At 39.4% G+C, this 16,825-nt stretch overlaps 1 protein-coding gene across 2 annotated transcripts in view; it reads left to right on the top strand.

Moving 5' to 3' along the window:
• Positions 1-743: 743 nt before the first annotated feature.
• The window catches only part of FRMD7 (FERM domain containing 7), a gene marked incomplete at both ends in the record, with an annotated part of 49,387 nt that continues 33,305 nt past the window's right edge, over positions 744-16,825 (top strand). Inside the window, one exon of one of the 2 annotated variants that reach the window (XM_080718490.1) lies at positions 744-830. In XM_080718490.1, the coding sequence (XP_080574616.1) occupies positions 774-830 (57 nt within the window). The remainder of the gene's footprint in view (positions 831-16,825) is intronic. The other variant, XM_080718489.1, reaches the window with a different exon arrangement.

Consider the following 16,825-nt stretch of genomic DNA (forward strand, 5'->3'; position numbering starts at 1 on the left):
TTAAGTCATGTAAATTCAAAATAATTTAATAAAAGTTAGGCATGGTGGCACATGACTCTAATCCCAGTACTTGGGAGGCTGAGACAGGAGGATCACAGGTTCAAGGATAACCTCAGCAAGTAGATTTACTTTCAGCAACCTAGCGAGACCCTGTTTCAAAACAAAAAAATAAAAATGACTAGGGGTGTAGCTCAGAGGTAGAATGCCCCTGGGTTCAAGCCCCAGTAGCACACACATACACAAATATACATGTATTTACTATATATGAACAAATAATATTAATATATTAATATTCATTTTATATCATTCAAATTCAAAATACTTAAAAGATCCCCTCCCATACACATATATATGTAGCCTCCTAGCCTAACTTTAATCTTTTTGAGACTGACTATTCTCAGTTTACCGAAGCTTCAGCTAAGGTTTTCAAATTGTGTTCTTGTGAGATAAAGAAAACCCCAAAGAGTGGCAAATTCTTTTATTTCCTTTGGTGCTTCCTTATAGAAAGGACCCAAGATTAAAGTCCAGTTGGATTTGCACCCAAGAGCAGGTTGCCCTTGGCACTATGGATCCCAGCACTTGGCAGCACACAGGCTCTTGGGTGTGCATCATTTCAAGCAAATAGAAATGGGCCCCGATGAAAGTAGGAATGCCTGGCTGGGGGTGGGGGACCTGAGCACATGCAGCTGAGTGAGATGCCTGGAGAAAGCCCCTTCCTGCCGCAGCACCCATAGCTCTCCGAGCCTGCTTGCAGCCCGACAGCCTCTCCAAGGATGCTTCATTTAAAAGTGCAGTTTTTGGATGATTCCCAGAAGATTTTTGTGGTTGATGTAAGTGGAAATCATATTACTATTATTCCTTTATTATTCATTCAGTAACCGTCATTTATGGACAGGCCATTAGCCACTGATCTGTCTTCTTGAGAAGGAGGGAGGGCTGTGGATTTTAGCTTGGGAAAAGGTATCTATATGTAATATCACAATTTAGCTTGTGTAATCTTTTATCTAGAATATGTTCTCTTTTTTCAAGGGAGAATAAAAGCAGATTTCAAAGATATGCTAAATATTTGTGAAAAGGGCAAACAGCAAAAACTTGGTTCCCCTACCCAGTAAGATATCACCATTCATTTGTCTGTGTCTCTCACACCCTAAGCTTTTGTGACAGAGCTCTGGTTCTGATGGAAAGGAAAGGGGAAGATGCCCTTCCTTCAAAAGAAAACCTCTGGGTTACGGGGTGTGGATTTATGTAGTTCTAATGAGAACTTCAGGAAGTAATGACAAGTTTCAAAAAGAAAAATAGCGTAAGAGATGATTTAGTTTGATTTAGGACTTAGAGTTGAGTTCTTAATATAATTCCTCGCTACAAGATGATTGCCAACAATTATACCTCATCTCTCCAGGAAAGAACAAATGGATTAAGCACATCATCAGTGCTCCTGTTCCAGCATCTTAAGACATGCACATTTTGATATCAGGGTTTATGTGTGAGCATTTTTAAACCTTCGACATTTTTATCAAAACCCAAAACTGCTATTTGCACCTCTATTTACATAACCTAACAAGGAACAAAAAATTCATTTTCCTTGAAATGCATGCAAAATACAGACTGCCTTCTTTTATACATGAGCTGACAACTGCTGAAGTTCAGCCGCGGTATTGGGTGTGTAGGTAGTTCATTTTTAAATGAATGTTTCATTTTTCTTTGGATTATGTGCTTTCCAGGTGATGATTTCATGACTTGGGCTGATGTTTGCTGTCTCTTTCTTTCAGTTTTATGTGCAAAAGGCATTTCTAGGTCCACAGACCTGAATGATTTGTTTTTGTAGCAAATAGCTTCCATTAGAAGAATGTGGCATTTCCTATTCTTTCTTGGAACACTATTGGGGGGGGTGGAAAATGTCTTTTGAGTAGTTTATTCATTTGCAGATTGCGGGTGGATGCTCATAGTGCTCCAGTACCTGAATTAGTGAGCTGGGAATCAAAAGACATTGCTTTAGGCTATGTTTTAATAGATATTTTGAGCAACTCAAAAAGCAATCTTTGACAAAAAGTGATGGAAGAGTTTTCTGAATATGTAGTTCTAATTCCAATCCAGTTAGATGGGGAGTGGGGATCGCAGACTGATAGCTTCCTACACTTCACCTTCTGAAAAGCTGATGCCAGCAACTTGAAGCCAGCATGATTTGGCTTTGAATCAGATTGTTTCTTTCCAGCTGCAATGCATTGTCTTCCTTGGAACTATAATGGGAGAGTTTTGATACCCAGTAATTCGGGTGTCAAAGCATCTGATTCCTTTTGCTCTGTGGAGGACTGCTCTGTAAGTAGCAATCATGGTGTTACTGGGAGTGCCAATAAAACCCGCTGCAGTCCTGTGAGCAGCTTGGTCCCGAAGTGATGGAACCTTGACTTAGCATTCAGCCATCCAACATATCTTCTCTCTTTAACAATAGTGGAAAAAAAGAGTGATGATAATGATGCTGGTGATGGGGATGATGCTAGCAGTGGTAGGGAGGCACTGGTAGATAGCACTTTAAAATTTACACAGCACTTTTACATCTATTACTTCATTGGTTACTCCATTCTACTCTGCCTGTAAAGGTAGGGAAAACATACTTTTCCATTTGTGTGTGTGGTACTTGGAATTGAACCCAAAGACATCTCCCTTTGAGCTACACCTCCAGCCCATTTTAGTTTTAGTTTTTGAAACAGGGTCTCACTATGTTGCACAGGTTGTCCTCCTGCCTGTGATCCTCCTGTCTCAACTTCCCAAATACTGGGATTACAGGCCTACACCATCATGCCCAGTTTGTTTTTCCATTTTATAAATTAAGACATTAGGGTTCATAGAGCTTAAGTGACTTATGAAAAACCATACAATATAAAAGTGCAGAGCTGAGATTTTTAATCTCACTCTTCCAGGTACAATAGATCAAGAAGATTCATATGTCTATAGCTTTCTAGCCTGAAATACAGTTCATACACATTATTTATTTTCTCTTGACCATAAAGGGCATATAGTTTGGCATACAGCAAATTTTATATGTTTCTTGTGAGCCCGTAATTATAATCTTTTTTCCTTACCCGTGGATGAGGAAGTATGTGGAAAAGTACTTCTTGGAAGTCAGGGAAACCATGGCATGAATATTTTTTTACTGACTTGGATGCTTAAAAAAACAACTTTAAGCTGGTTGTGATGGAACACACCTATACTTGGGAGTCCAGCCTTCACAATTTGTGAGACCCTGAGCAAGTTAGTGAGACCCTATTTCAAAATAAAAAGTTAAAAGGGCTGGATGTGTAATTTGGAGGTAAAATGTCTCTGCGTTCAATCCCAGCACCTAAAAAAGAGACTACCTTAATAATCATTTCTAATTAGTACTAACATCCCAAATAGGAAAAACAAATTCTTGGAATCATAATATAGAGAACTCATTAGTAGTTGAGGAGGAACTGTTGATACCAAACATAACTGAAGTCTCAGAAGCCAAGGATCATCTTCAGGAACAATTTTCCTTCAAAATAAGATTTGAGAAAATAATGGGTTTCATGAGAAAAATGGAGGGATCTTGTCCACTCATATTGGTTTTATAGGAAGCACAGTGAAAGAAATATAAAAAAGAGCCAAGTGTGGTGGCACATTCTTGTAATCCCAGCATTCGGGAGGCTGAAACAGGAGGATCATGGTTTGCAGCCACCCTCAGCTACTTTGAAGCCCTTTGCAACTCAGTGAGATCCCGATTCAAAATAAAGAATAAAAAATAGGGCTGGGGATATAAGTCAGAGGTAGAATGCCCCTGGGTTCCACCCCCATTACCACAAAAGAAAAAGAAATATAAAAAAGACACATGATCACATCATGTTATCTAAGGAAGTCTAATTGACTTCTAGAACCCTTATTTGACTCCATTGCATTACTTTGGCAAATTTGCCAGCTCCCCAAATTTGGTTTTAACCTGATTACAGGCTTGATTTTCCAGCACTTCATAAGAACTATAGTCAGAGACTCATTGTAAAACCACAATGTTAGTGCTACTGTTTAGCATCAGATTAGGGATACTGGGTCCTCTAGTTATTACATAGAAGGCAAAATGATGTCAGAAGGGTCAGATGTGAGAAATATGATTCTAATATTTGATGGCTCAATAATGAATTCATCTCTGCAAAAAGCATTGACACTGAGACCTTTCAGTCAATTAATTGAGTCATTTAGTTAACAAATTATCATAAAAGACCTAATATGTACCAGGCCCTGTTCTGGACACAGTTGATTTTACCATATGGGTAGCAAAAGTTCTGGAGCAAGGTCATGCTCTGATCTGGGAAGTACTGGTGGGCCACTACTATCTTGGATCCAGTGACTCCCTTTTTCCCCTCATTGTAGCATTGATTGTGTGAATGTGTGTGTGTGTGTGTGTGTGTGTGTGTGTGTGTGTGCATGTAAGTGTGTGTGTGTGACAGAGAGAGATTGTCCTATTGTCTTTAACTTAATACTTTAGTTAGGTTACTAGAATGGATGGCTTTAAGACATCCTGTTTGAAATGTCTTTGATTTTATAGAAAGGTGCTCTAAAATATTAACCTTTTTCTGTATGAACTTTTTGAGTGTTCAGGGAGTGCACAATAAGTATGTAACTTTGAGATTGCTGGTATCTACTAAAGTATAATAGAGGCCGGGTGTGGTAGCACAAACCTGTAATCTCAGTACTTGAGAGGCTGAGACAGGAAGATCACAGGTTCCAGGACAGCCTCAACAAGGTAGTGATGCTTTCAGCAACTTAATGAGACTCTCTTAAAAAAAAAAAAAAAAAAAACATGAAAAAAAGCCAGGTGTGGTGGCACACGCTTGTAATCCCAGCATTCGAGAGGCTGAGACTGGAGGATCGCAGTTCACAGACAGCCTCAGCTACCTAGTGAAGCCCTCTGTAACTCAGTAAGACCCAGTTTCAAAATAAAGAATAAAAAAATAGGGCAGGGGGTGTAGCTCGGAGGTCGAATGCCCCTGGGTCCCACCCCCAGACCTGCAAAAAAAAAAAAAAAAAAAAAAACCATGAAAAAATGAAATAGGGCTCAGGGTAGAGCTCAAAGGTAGAGTGTCTCTGGGTTCAATTCCTAGTCCTCCATCCATACATATACACACAAAGTATAATCCAATGGAAAAAGTGAATTCAGTAAGCACTCACCTTGCTTTTCAAGCCTTCCTATTTATTTCATAGGAGTGATAATCATCAAATATCACTGTCATTCTTAGTTTTGCTCTTATTCTGGACAATATATCCTCAGACAGTCCAGTAGAGCTTCCTAGAATGATGAGAGTGGGTGGAAAGAAAGAGAGATGGAATAAGGCAATGATTTAAAAATCAATTGCATAGGGAGGGAGCTTGGGGGAAGCTTACAAGTGCGGTGTGCATGTTTGTTCCTATCACTCTAAACTACATTTTTTTTTGGTGGTACTGGGGTTCCTGGAAACCCTTCTACCTCTGGGCTACACTTCCAGACCTATTTTATACTTCTTAAATTTGGAAATAGGGTCTCTTAAGCCAGAGAGGCTGGCTTCGAACCTGCACGATCCTCCTGTCTCTGCCTCCCAAGCTCCGGGATTACAAACGTGTGCCACCACGCCCGGCGTTCTAAACTACATTTTGATGTAAGACTACAATGCACCAATAAAAGCATTTAAATAAAGTCGAGTGTGGATATTAATGTAAATTAATTATTATAGTAAATTCAGGTTTGCTCTTCAATATGGGTAACAGGAATTTTTTGATAGAAAAAGATAGCCTAAATTCAAGGCTGAGGCTGAAATATTGGGGTAGAAAGGGTTAATTTTTAACTTTAATATGATCATCCCAACACATCACTCACCCAGCCAGTAATCATGACAAGTATCTTTGGAGGGCAATCTCTTGTTAAGCTGAAGCTATGTATTCATCTAAGATTTAGATGAAGAGTTTTATAAAATGGTAATCCCGTCACCATAAACTATACATTTCAATCTGATATTCATACTCCCACTTCCTGCTGTATTTCTGTCTTTATAGAAGCCATTGTTCAGAATTTCCAAAACTATGCTTCAGTGTGATAGTTTCTGGAACCTAAAGTTAGAATGAATGGTTAAAACATCTCTCCTCTTCCATTTCCCAAGGACAAAGTGATTGTATTGGCCATACTTTGGATACTCAGTGAGAGAACATAGTGAGTCACTCATGTGATTCCCTTGGAATCCATCATAAAGGCCACTGCAACTCATTTGATAAAAGAGACAGAGGAGGCAGTGTCAAAGGTGACACTATTCAGGCCAAATAGAAAAGCAAAAAATCACCTACCTATATTTCTTTTAGTCAGGTGGTATTTACCATAGGGTTGTTTTTCCAGCAGGTGGTTTTTCAATTTAGAATGATGAAGGAACATCTGTAATTTGGCCAATAGTGATTTAGATAACCTCTTCTCACACATTGTAAGGCTAAGTTCTTCCAATTTCAATAAGAGAAACCATTCTGGTGAAATAGAATACACTGGATTTGAGGCTACAAAACTGCATCCATTTAGCTGGGTATTCTTTGATGTTACTTCTCCCTTCTAGCTCCCTATGTTGCTGTGAGGAGTAAAAGAAATGAGATAATGTTTATCTGAAGTCTGATTAACCAGGATAAATTTGACTTTTCTTTTGTGGCATTGGGGAATTTATATGAGTATTAATTATATTAACTGTAAAAATTTAGTCTTAAGATATCAGGAAAAATTTCCCAAAGAAAAAACTATTGGAGTTGCTGAGTAGGAGCTAAGAACGTGAACAGTGGGCACTGGAGCACTGAAGGAAGAATGTTGACATGTGCAAAGGAGAATATGAAGACCAGTATGCAAATGACAGCATGGTCTGTCCACAAAAGCAAATCAACATCAGTCTGAATATAGAGTGGAGCCTTGAAAGGAAGATGTGATATAGATGGAAATCAAGACTGAATAAGAGAATCAGCAGATCCATTATGCAGGCACCATATTCTATATATTTAGAAGTCTGGTATTTATCCTAAAGGTGGTAGAGAACCACAAGTGGGGACATTAGCATCTGCAGATTTATTGATTTATAGATTTATTAGTTCAACCAACACTTAATAAGTATGTGTTATAAGTACTGAAGCCGTAAGGTGGTATTTGATTAATATCACATTTAGTGATTCCAATTTTAGATGGTTAAACTGTCTCCTAACATGTATGTCCAAATGTAATAATTCAGTCTGTTAGGACTTAAAGGAGTTAAAGATGTGCCATATCCATTATTTTAAGCTGAAATCACTTTAGGAACTCCATCTTCAACTGGTGCCCTTTGGCCTGTATTTTCCCTACATGCAGAAAGCCATAAATATTTTTTCAGAAAGGATGTCCTTCATATATCACAGCTGAAAAATAGCCTTGATCACTAGAGACTAGCCATTAGGGCTGCAAACAAACTCTTTGAAGTAACCCTTATCTTCTACTACCCATACATCTTTCCCTCCCTACCATACATCTTTTAGTTGCATCCCTAGAATTTTCCATTCTAGTCCAGATACCCGTTTGTCCTGTTATTCTTCATAAATTTATTTTTATTTGTCTCTGAAGTGTAAAAGAATCATGCCTTGGTCATTTTTTTGAATGCCAATCTCTTTGAAGTTCTCTGTGTATGTGTGAAATTAATAAAACTTTTGTTTTTCTCTTGTTAATCATCTCTTGTATTAATTTGGTTCCTAAATCCAGCCAAAGAGTGCACACAAGAACTAAGGGAAGTAGAGGGGCCCTCCATCCCCTATAGGGTCTGAATGTATTCAGTGCTGAATACAGACTGGATGGATGGTTAAAAGAGATGCTAAGGAGATAGCATTTGAAGAACCAAATGCGAGAGGAGTGAGAATGAATGTAGACACACTTTAAGTTTCTGGCAGAGATAACGTGTTCCCAAGATAGAGTACAAAATAGGAAAAACACATTAGGTTGATGGGCAGTGATCAGTTTGACTTTGGATTTACAGATGGGATTACAGAAAGAAACACATATGGAGTTTGGCAGACCTGAATCTTTGTCACAACTCTACCAATTGTAATTTGAAGGACTTCAGAAGGGTAACTTCACCTTTCTGGTCCTGTGCCTTTATCAGTAATAAAAAGATAATAATAGTACCTACCTCAGGAAATCATGATTAATATAAACAGGATAGAAGAGGTAAAGAGCCTGGCACAAAGTAGGTGCTCAATGCTTATGATTTCCCCTCTCCCCTGCTTGCACACCTCTATTTCTATGCTTTACAAACCAACATAGACCTGTATTTCACCTTCAGCTTGGAATTTCTTTTGAAAATCCAGCTCACCTTCAGATCTGGGGCTTCTTGAGGTGAAGTTATACTGCCTTTCTGTGATGTTTGCCCTCTGGCTAGTCAGCAGCCTGAGGCAATTTGCTCTTCTTCCAGGAGTCATTAATCCTGGGAGGGTCCATGATAAATATCTACAGTCATCTAAAATAAGGGCTTCCTTTAAGAAAGCAGATAGAAATAGCCAAGGCCTTTGCATTTGACTACCACTGTAAGTTACTCCATGGTCTCTATTCATAGTAATTCTAACACAGTTAACAATAACAATGATATTACTTACTATTTATCATAAATATATTTATTGACAGACTATGTTCAAAATGGATTTTGCATGGACTATCTTATGTAATTCTCATACAAGTCAAATAAGTGAGCATCACTATCTATGGCTGTTACATAACCTCTCCGTGACATGGGTTTTCTCATCTATAAAATGGGGTTAACAGTACTCACTCCATAGGGTCCTTACAAGTGAATAATGCATGTGAAAGAACAGTGCCAGTCAGTGCTCTATCAGTATTTGTTATACTGATACCTCATGGAATTAGCTTCAATTTTAGGTGGTGACCACACATCTTTGTACTTGTATTCAAACAGCAATATTCCCAGCTGATGAAGCCCAAAATATTTTTTATCTCTATTTCTACAGGCACATATGTTAGTCAGGCTTTTGTCACTGTGACAAAATGCCTGAAGAAAAACACTTAAAGGAAGAAAGATCTGTTTGTGCTCATGGTTTCAGAGTTTTCAGTCCATGGCTGGCTCCATTGCTTTGGGCCTGTAGTGAGGCAGAACATCATGGTGGCAAGGATGTGACAGAGCAAAGCTACTTACCTCTTGTGGCTCAGAATCAGGGAGAAGAGAAAGAGAAAGAGGCCAGAATAAGATATGGTACCTAAGAACACACCCTAAGAACTCATACCTTTCAGTTAGGCCTCACCTTCTGCAGTGTCTACCAGCTCCATTCAACTATGAATCCATCAAATGGTTTACTCCACTGATCAGGTCAGAGTCCTCATGATCTAATAACTTCTTCTAAAGTTCTCACGCTGAATGCTGCTGAGTTGGGGACCAAGCTTTCGACACATGAACCTTTGTAGACATCCAAAATCCATACCATAAACAGCATATAGATGAAACAGAAAAATTGACTTATCCAAGATTCTCTTGCTCTTTAATTCAGAGGGAGAGATAGGGTTCAAGCCATGGTCTGTCTAGCTTTAAAAACCCTGGCTGGTCTTTGTGTAGGGAGGAGGCTTATGACTCAAGTGTGATTACTTTAAGTACAACAAAGCTTCCTGGTTTTCCAGGACTTCATGGTGTATTCTCTAGTCCCCAACAACCCACCCTACATTGGATATTCACTCAATGTTTGCTGATAGATGGACCAACAGCTTGACCAGTTGACCACCATTCCTTGCCTGTACAAAGAAGGCCAAGAGAAAGAGCCTCTAAATCAGATTAGAGAAGTCATCCTAGAATCATAAGGTCCAAGCCTAGCCAATGTTGGCTGTTTCTTTGCCAGGGATTTATTTATTATTGTGAGGGTGGAGAGGCATGCTGCCTGGTGAATGCTTTTGTTTAAACCGAGTTTTCTCTGTCCCTCACCTCCTAAGATCTGTTGATTTGGAAAACAAATTGAACTGAAAAAGAAAGAAAGTGCTTGTGCTTTGGCTGGCCCCAGGCCAGACTGAGCAACAGGCCAAGTGTGGTTTGGGTACCACCCATTCTGCCCCACTGGGAGCCCCTTGTCTTTTGCCATCACCTGACTGCCAGGCTGCCTTCCTGCTGGAGCTCTGAAGAGAGGCCTGGCCTGCAGCCATCTCTTCCCAGCCCTTTCTGCTTCTTCTTTTCCATCCCTCAGCAGAAAGGAGGAGGGAGCCAAACCCAGGAACTGGGGGAGGAGACTGGGGAACTGGCTTTGGAGCCAGGTGGGTGGAATTGGGTGTTTGTTCAAGTCTGTACTCACAGGAAACTCTGTGAAGAGTTTCAGTTAGTTGGGGCCTTGCCACTATTTCACCTTTTATCCCAGCTCAGCTGAGCCTCACTACCCTGCAGCCAGGAGCTTTATGCTAAAGGGCAAGATTCCTTTGTAGCCTTCTTCTCTTTCTTGTTCAGTTACCCTGTATTCACATCATTGTCGTCCTGTTACAAACATGAATACATCGCACTCTCCAGAGTTTATCCTTTACTGTGCTTTAAAACAATGAAGTTGTCAATTTCAACCTAAAGAAGGGACATTCTTCAAACTAACTGAGTCCAGTGCTTTGGGGTCAAAGAGTATGGCTCCAGTGACAGAAACACCTGGGACATGGCCAGACAGGCCCTACCATTTCCTAAGAGGGCCTTCCAGCCTAGCAGCAGGGAGCTGTGCTGGCCTCTGTAATACTAGATGTCACTCAACAGCTTGGTGGAAGACTGTCAGGAATGGAAGGATGATTGGTTATACCTGTTCTGCTACTGAGAGATCCACCCTTCAAAGCTCACTGGCATCCTAGGTGCTATTGCAGTTAGCCAATGAGGTGCAAAAGCAAGGCACCCCTGGGAAGATCTACTGAGGGTTTCAGCCCTGGGGAAGATGGAAGGTGATAGGCGTTAAGAAGGCACATCTCTGGGGGCTGTAGAGCACTCTGATGTCTAGATTCTCTCTTTAGCACAGTTGCTGTGCAAAATCTGCAATTCGTTCCCCCACAGCATCTTTTTCCTGTCCTTTTTGCCTACTTGCCTCTCTTCCTCTTTCCCTACTTCCTCCTTCCCTTCTTGGTCCAAGGTATGAGGCCAGAAAGGGGAGTTCTATCTAGACAAGCTGACCCCAGGCCCTGGAAACACTTAGGCATGGTGCCTTACCACTAATTGCTGGGCTTAGCTGTCTTAAACAAGAGGCCCTTTGTCCTCAGAGATTCCTTCTATGATGATGAAATTCACCTTTCAGCAGACTTAAACAAAGACAAAGGTTCCCCAGAACATTGCACACAGAACATTTTAAGTGATCAAAAGAGCTTTATTACAAAGTTATTGTCAATGGCCTTTAAAGCTATGAGATGCCATTTCCCTGAACTTTGTTCCAGTAATGTCCATTTATCTTTTTTCCTGTGATAATTAGTTAATAAGTTTGTGAGATAGGTGTGATTCTGCTCATTCATTCATTTGTCATTCATTCAGCAAGTTCTGATGAGCAGCTCATTGTTTCAGGTTTTGTGTGATATTGAGGGTGCAGAGATGAATGGGAAATAGCACCAATCCTCCAAGAGCTGGTAAGCTAGTGGAAGGATCAGAAATGTAAACAGGTAGTTACATGACAATGTGGAGCATATGGATGACCACAGTAAGGATAATTTTTTTTTCTGGTCCAATGGAAGAGGTGCACCTGACTCTAATTAAAGTGTATGCAAGAAAGGGTTGGTCAAGTAGAGTTTTCAAGGTAAGCAATATCTGACCTGAACCTAAATGACCAGTACTTATTATTTAGGTATGTGCTAGGAAGTTGGGGGGATGAGAGGCTCAGAGTTGAAGACTGGTCCAGACAAGGGGAGAAGCACATATGGACCTGTGGAGTAGCTGGGTCTGATTGGATCTTCAAATAGAGGGCAGAGCTGGGAGTGGCAGCACACAACTGTAATCTCAGTACTTGGGAAGTTAAGACAGGAGGATTGCAGGTTCACGGCCAGCATGGCAACTTAGCAAGGCTCTCAGCAATTTAGTGAGATACTATTTCAATATAAAAGTAAAATATGGCTGTGCGTATAGCTTAGAGGTAGAATGCTCCTGAGTTCAATCTCCAATATCTAAAAAAATTGAGGGAAGGAAGTATGGACAGTACAGATAGACTGAGAGCTGAGACAGGAGAAACGACAAGAACCACATAATAAATCAGCTTTTTCATATGAAGGAATTAAGGATTAACCAGGTTAAAATATGAGCCCAAGGCATGGCATGGGCCTTTAATCCCAGTGCTTTGGAGGCTAAGGCGGGAAGATTGCCGGTTCAAGGCTAGCCTCAGCAATTTGGTGAGATCTTGTTCCAAAATAAAAAATAAAATAGGGCTGGGGGTGTAGCTTGGAGGTAGAATGCTTCTGGATTCAATCTCTAGTACCATAAACAAACTCACAAAATAGGAACCCAAGGTCATACAACCACAAGTAGATACTGGATTCAGGAATTACAAGTAAATATGCCAACTCCAGAGTCCAAATTTCTCCTATAGCCCGGCTTCTTCCTGGAGTCTGACTATCCAGTTTGGGTTCAAGAAATCTTTTCACTGCTTTACACAGCAAGGGTGATGATTGTTGTAAATTCTTCCCACAATTTTTACCATACTTTAGCATCCAACAGTGTACCTAAATAAGCTGAGGAATTCTATTTTTGAAGAACATAGCCTAAGTATATGGGTAAGGTATGTATAAGGTGTCTATAAAGATGTATGTAATATGTACATTTTACATGCTAAGATAGTTATCTTGAGGTTTGCAAAGGCGCAAACTTATGCCCAATAAGGTGTTTTCCTACAGAGTAACTAAAGAGATTCATAATATAATACTAAGTTTCATAATATTGATCATCAAAGAGGTTACATGCACTGAAAATTAACTGGAAAGCTTTACTTATACTGTCTCTTGATGAATAGGATTATGAACACTATTTCTTCTTTCTGATTTTCTGTTTATTTTTCTCTGATTTTATTTATTTATTTATTTATTTATTTATTTATTTATTTTGGGGGTCTGGGAATGGAACCCAGGGGCATTCTACCTCCGAGCTACACCGCCTGCCCTATTTTTTATTCTTTATTTTGAAACCAGGTCTCATTGAGTTTCAGAGGGCCTCACTAAGTAGCTGAGGCTGTCCGCGAACTGCGATCCTCAGGTCTCAGCCTCCCGAATGCTGGGATTACAAGCGTGTGCCACCACGTCCGGTTTATTTTTCTCTGATTTTTAAAATGAGAATATATTGCTTTGAATTAAGGCAAAAAATACATAAATAAAATAAAAGTAATTTCACTTTAAAAATTTGTCCCAATGATAAATATGCTAGGTAATGCTCATGTTAATTAGTTCAATCTAGCTATTCCAAAGCATATGTATGTATGTATGTATATATTTGAATGTCATGTTGTACATGAAAAATATGTATATAATTTTAATTTTCTCATTAGCATGGTGTGGCAGCAAATGACTATAATTCTAGTGGCTTGGGAGGCTGAGACAAGAGGATCACAGATTCAAACGTAGCTTAGAAACTTAGGAGACCCTCAGAAACGTAGAGACACCTTGTTTCCAAATTAATTAATTAATTAGTTAATTAATTAAAAGTGCAGCTCCGAGATAGAATGCCCCTGGGTTTAATCTACAGTACTATAACAAATAAAAATAAAAGCAAAATAAAAAGGCTGCTGATGTAGCTCAGTGGTAGAGCATTTACTTAGTATGCACAATCCAGTGTTGCCAAAAAGAATAAAAAATGAACAATTAAACAAAAACTAGTTGGTGTGTAATGTTAGGTTCATTTACTGTATAAGTTATCAAAATAACGAGTTCCTCTCAAAATGTCAGGCCAGTTTCCAAGCTGCTTACTGTCATCCTATCATGTGAAATGCAGAGGCTCCAGGTACTTGTCTCTAAAGAAAAACTCCATCACCCACCAGCCCACATTCACCACTCAATTGTTTTCCAACTTAAGCAGCAATGATAATAGTTAATACATAGCAAAAGAATGTTTATTATGTGCCAGGCACTAGTTTAAATATTTCATATGTATTAGCTCATTGAAATCTACAATAAAGCAGGTGCTATCAAAACTCCCATATTTAGATGAATAACTGGGAAGGTGAAGTAACTTACCTGAAGCTGCAGACTGCTAAGTGTAGACATAAGGCTTGAAGATAGGTATGGAGACACACACCAGTAATACCAGTACTTGGGAGGTTTACAGGCTTATGGATAGCTGCAGCAACTTCACAAGGCCCTCAGCAACCTAGTGAGAACCTTCTTCCAAATAAAAAATATAAAAAGGGCTAGGAATGTAGCTCAGAAGTAAAATGCCTCTGGCTTCAATCCCATCTACTACAAAAGAAAGAACGAAGAAAGAGAGGGAGAAAGAGAAAGAAGAAGAAAGAAAGGAAGGGAGGACGGAAGGAAAGAAGGAAGGAAGGAGGTAGGGAGGGAGCGATACTTGAATGGGATTAAGAGTCCATGCATTTAAAGACTTTATCCACTCTTTAGGGCTTGTCCTTCTGGAGCCACCATGTTGGAGTTGTCATAGTATTTTACTCTGTAAATACTCTCATGTGATTTAGATACGGTAATGTAGAAAATGGTCAGCAGTTGGCAGGGAAAAGTAACTTGAGGAGGTAGGACATGTAAGAGCCATTAAGGAACTTTAATGGGGATATGCAGAATGGATTAAAATACTTCACACAAATGGACACATTTAGGAAACTATGTGACATCTGAGCATTGACTGAGGCCAAAAATAAAGGTTATAGCCAGATACCATAGCATATGTCTGTAATTCCAGTACTTGGGAGGCTGAGAGAGGAGGATTGCTGGTTTGAGACAAGCATATGGTAATTTAGTGAGACCCTATTTCAAAATAAAAAGTGAAAAAGGACTAGGGCGTAGAGGGCCCCTGGGTTTAATCCCTAGTAACACACACATACACACACACACACACACACACACACACACACACACACACACTTTTAATTTAGCTCAATAGGTAGGATTGAGTGAGTTGTGTTAATTCTGGAAATCCCAAGTAAGTCTGTAGAATAGTTAAGACTTAACTTGAAACATAATAGACAATAAATATCTGTTGAAAAGTTAAAATAATGAATTCTGTTATTGTTCTTAGCTTCCAGGCAGCTAATACCTATTCAAATGAGTTAGCTGATAAAATGGTTGTTTGCTGATAAAGCATTCCAGGAAGTACAATCTTAAGTCAGGAGGGATGTGGCAGAAACATTTTGAGTATTACACCAATACTTTTTTCTCTGGACCAGCCCTGTACCCATGTCAAACTGTAGTTTCAGTGAGCCCTCTCTGACTGTGGGAAATGAAACAATGCTATGCCTCAGGCTCTTTTCAAGAACAGCAAAAGGATAGGTCATCTCCATTCCTAATAATCTACAAAGGTTTCTAAGTCTTTCTATGGATGCCTCTGTGAACTCTTTTTTTTTTTTTTTTTTTTTTTTTTTACTTCTGCATCTATAGGAATATGGATTAGAACTTTCTAAGTCAGGAAAAGTAAATGTCAAACTCAACATTAAAAAATAGAATAACTTTGGTTTTGATTAGCAATGAGTCAGTTTAACCAGATCCTTCTGCACAGATAATTCCACCTAAGCAATTAAAGGAAGAAGGTATTGAAAAAACTTGTGTTAGGAGGATACAGCTAATTTTAAGACACAAATTTTAATATCTCTTGGCACCCAGTTTACTACTGAAGAATACAAACACATTACAAATACTACTACTACCCCCACCCACCTCAGGTTACCCTCAATTCTTCATTTTGCAAGCTTCTCTCTCATTCTTGTACATTTGATTTTAGTTGATTAATGTTTAAAGGACATTATGAATTAAAGATGTTCTGTAAGCAGGGTGCGGTGACCTTGATCAAGCACCTACTGTGTCCACAATATATGTAGTGATCAGTCACGAGGAGAGCAGAGCTAAGTGGAGTCTACCTGGCTGTTCTAGTAGGTCTAAGTCAGTACCGAGGATCAGAAATCTAAGAGACTAGGTGAGCATGGATCAGGACTTGAGGCAGATGGCTAGAGAGAAAAAGAAGAGTGAAATGACAGGTCTTAAATGACTGTTGTCAGCATGGAGTCTGGCAAAAAACCAACAGGGGCCTACAACTGAACACACCTATTTAGACACAATTATTGATAAGGTGAGGGAATGAGAAGCTTGATGTAGGGAGCATAGCATGGCTGATAGCTCACATGACTTCTCAAGCTAATTAGAAGCCCTTAGAAGTTGGTTTTTCTTTGTTTGTTCTAATTTTGTATATATGCCTTCAATAAATGCTGGAATCTATGTTAATTCGAGTTCTGCAAAGCTAAAAGAAAAATATAAAATCCAATTCTGATCCCATCTCCCAAATTGTTGGGTATTTTATACATTGAAATATTACTCTCTGATGGTTCCCTAACCCCAAACTGTGCTTCCCTATTTTACTTAGTTTAGAATGGTTTCCTGAATATATTCAAAAGAATTTCTGCCCTATCAATATTGATATTCCATAGCAACCCTGATATATTGGCTTCCAAAGTGCACGCATGCGCGCGTGTGTATATGTGTATGTGTGTGTGTGTGTGTGTGTGTGACTGAGGATTGAACCCAGGGGTATTCTACCTCTGAGCTATACCCCCAGCCTTATTTTATTTTTGCTGAAGATGGCCTCAAACCTGAGATCCTCGTCTCAGCCTCCTAAGCACTGGGATTACAAACATGTGCCACCATGCCCAGCTTATACCCTCTTTT

This window comes from Muscardinus avellanarius, assembly GCF_963383645.1.
Source record: "Muscardinus avellanarius genome assembly, chromosome: X".
Taxonomy (NCBI): Eukaryota; Metazoa; Chordata; class Mammalia; order Rodentia; family Gliridae; genus Muscardinus; species Muscardinus avellanarius.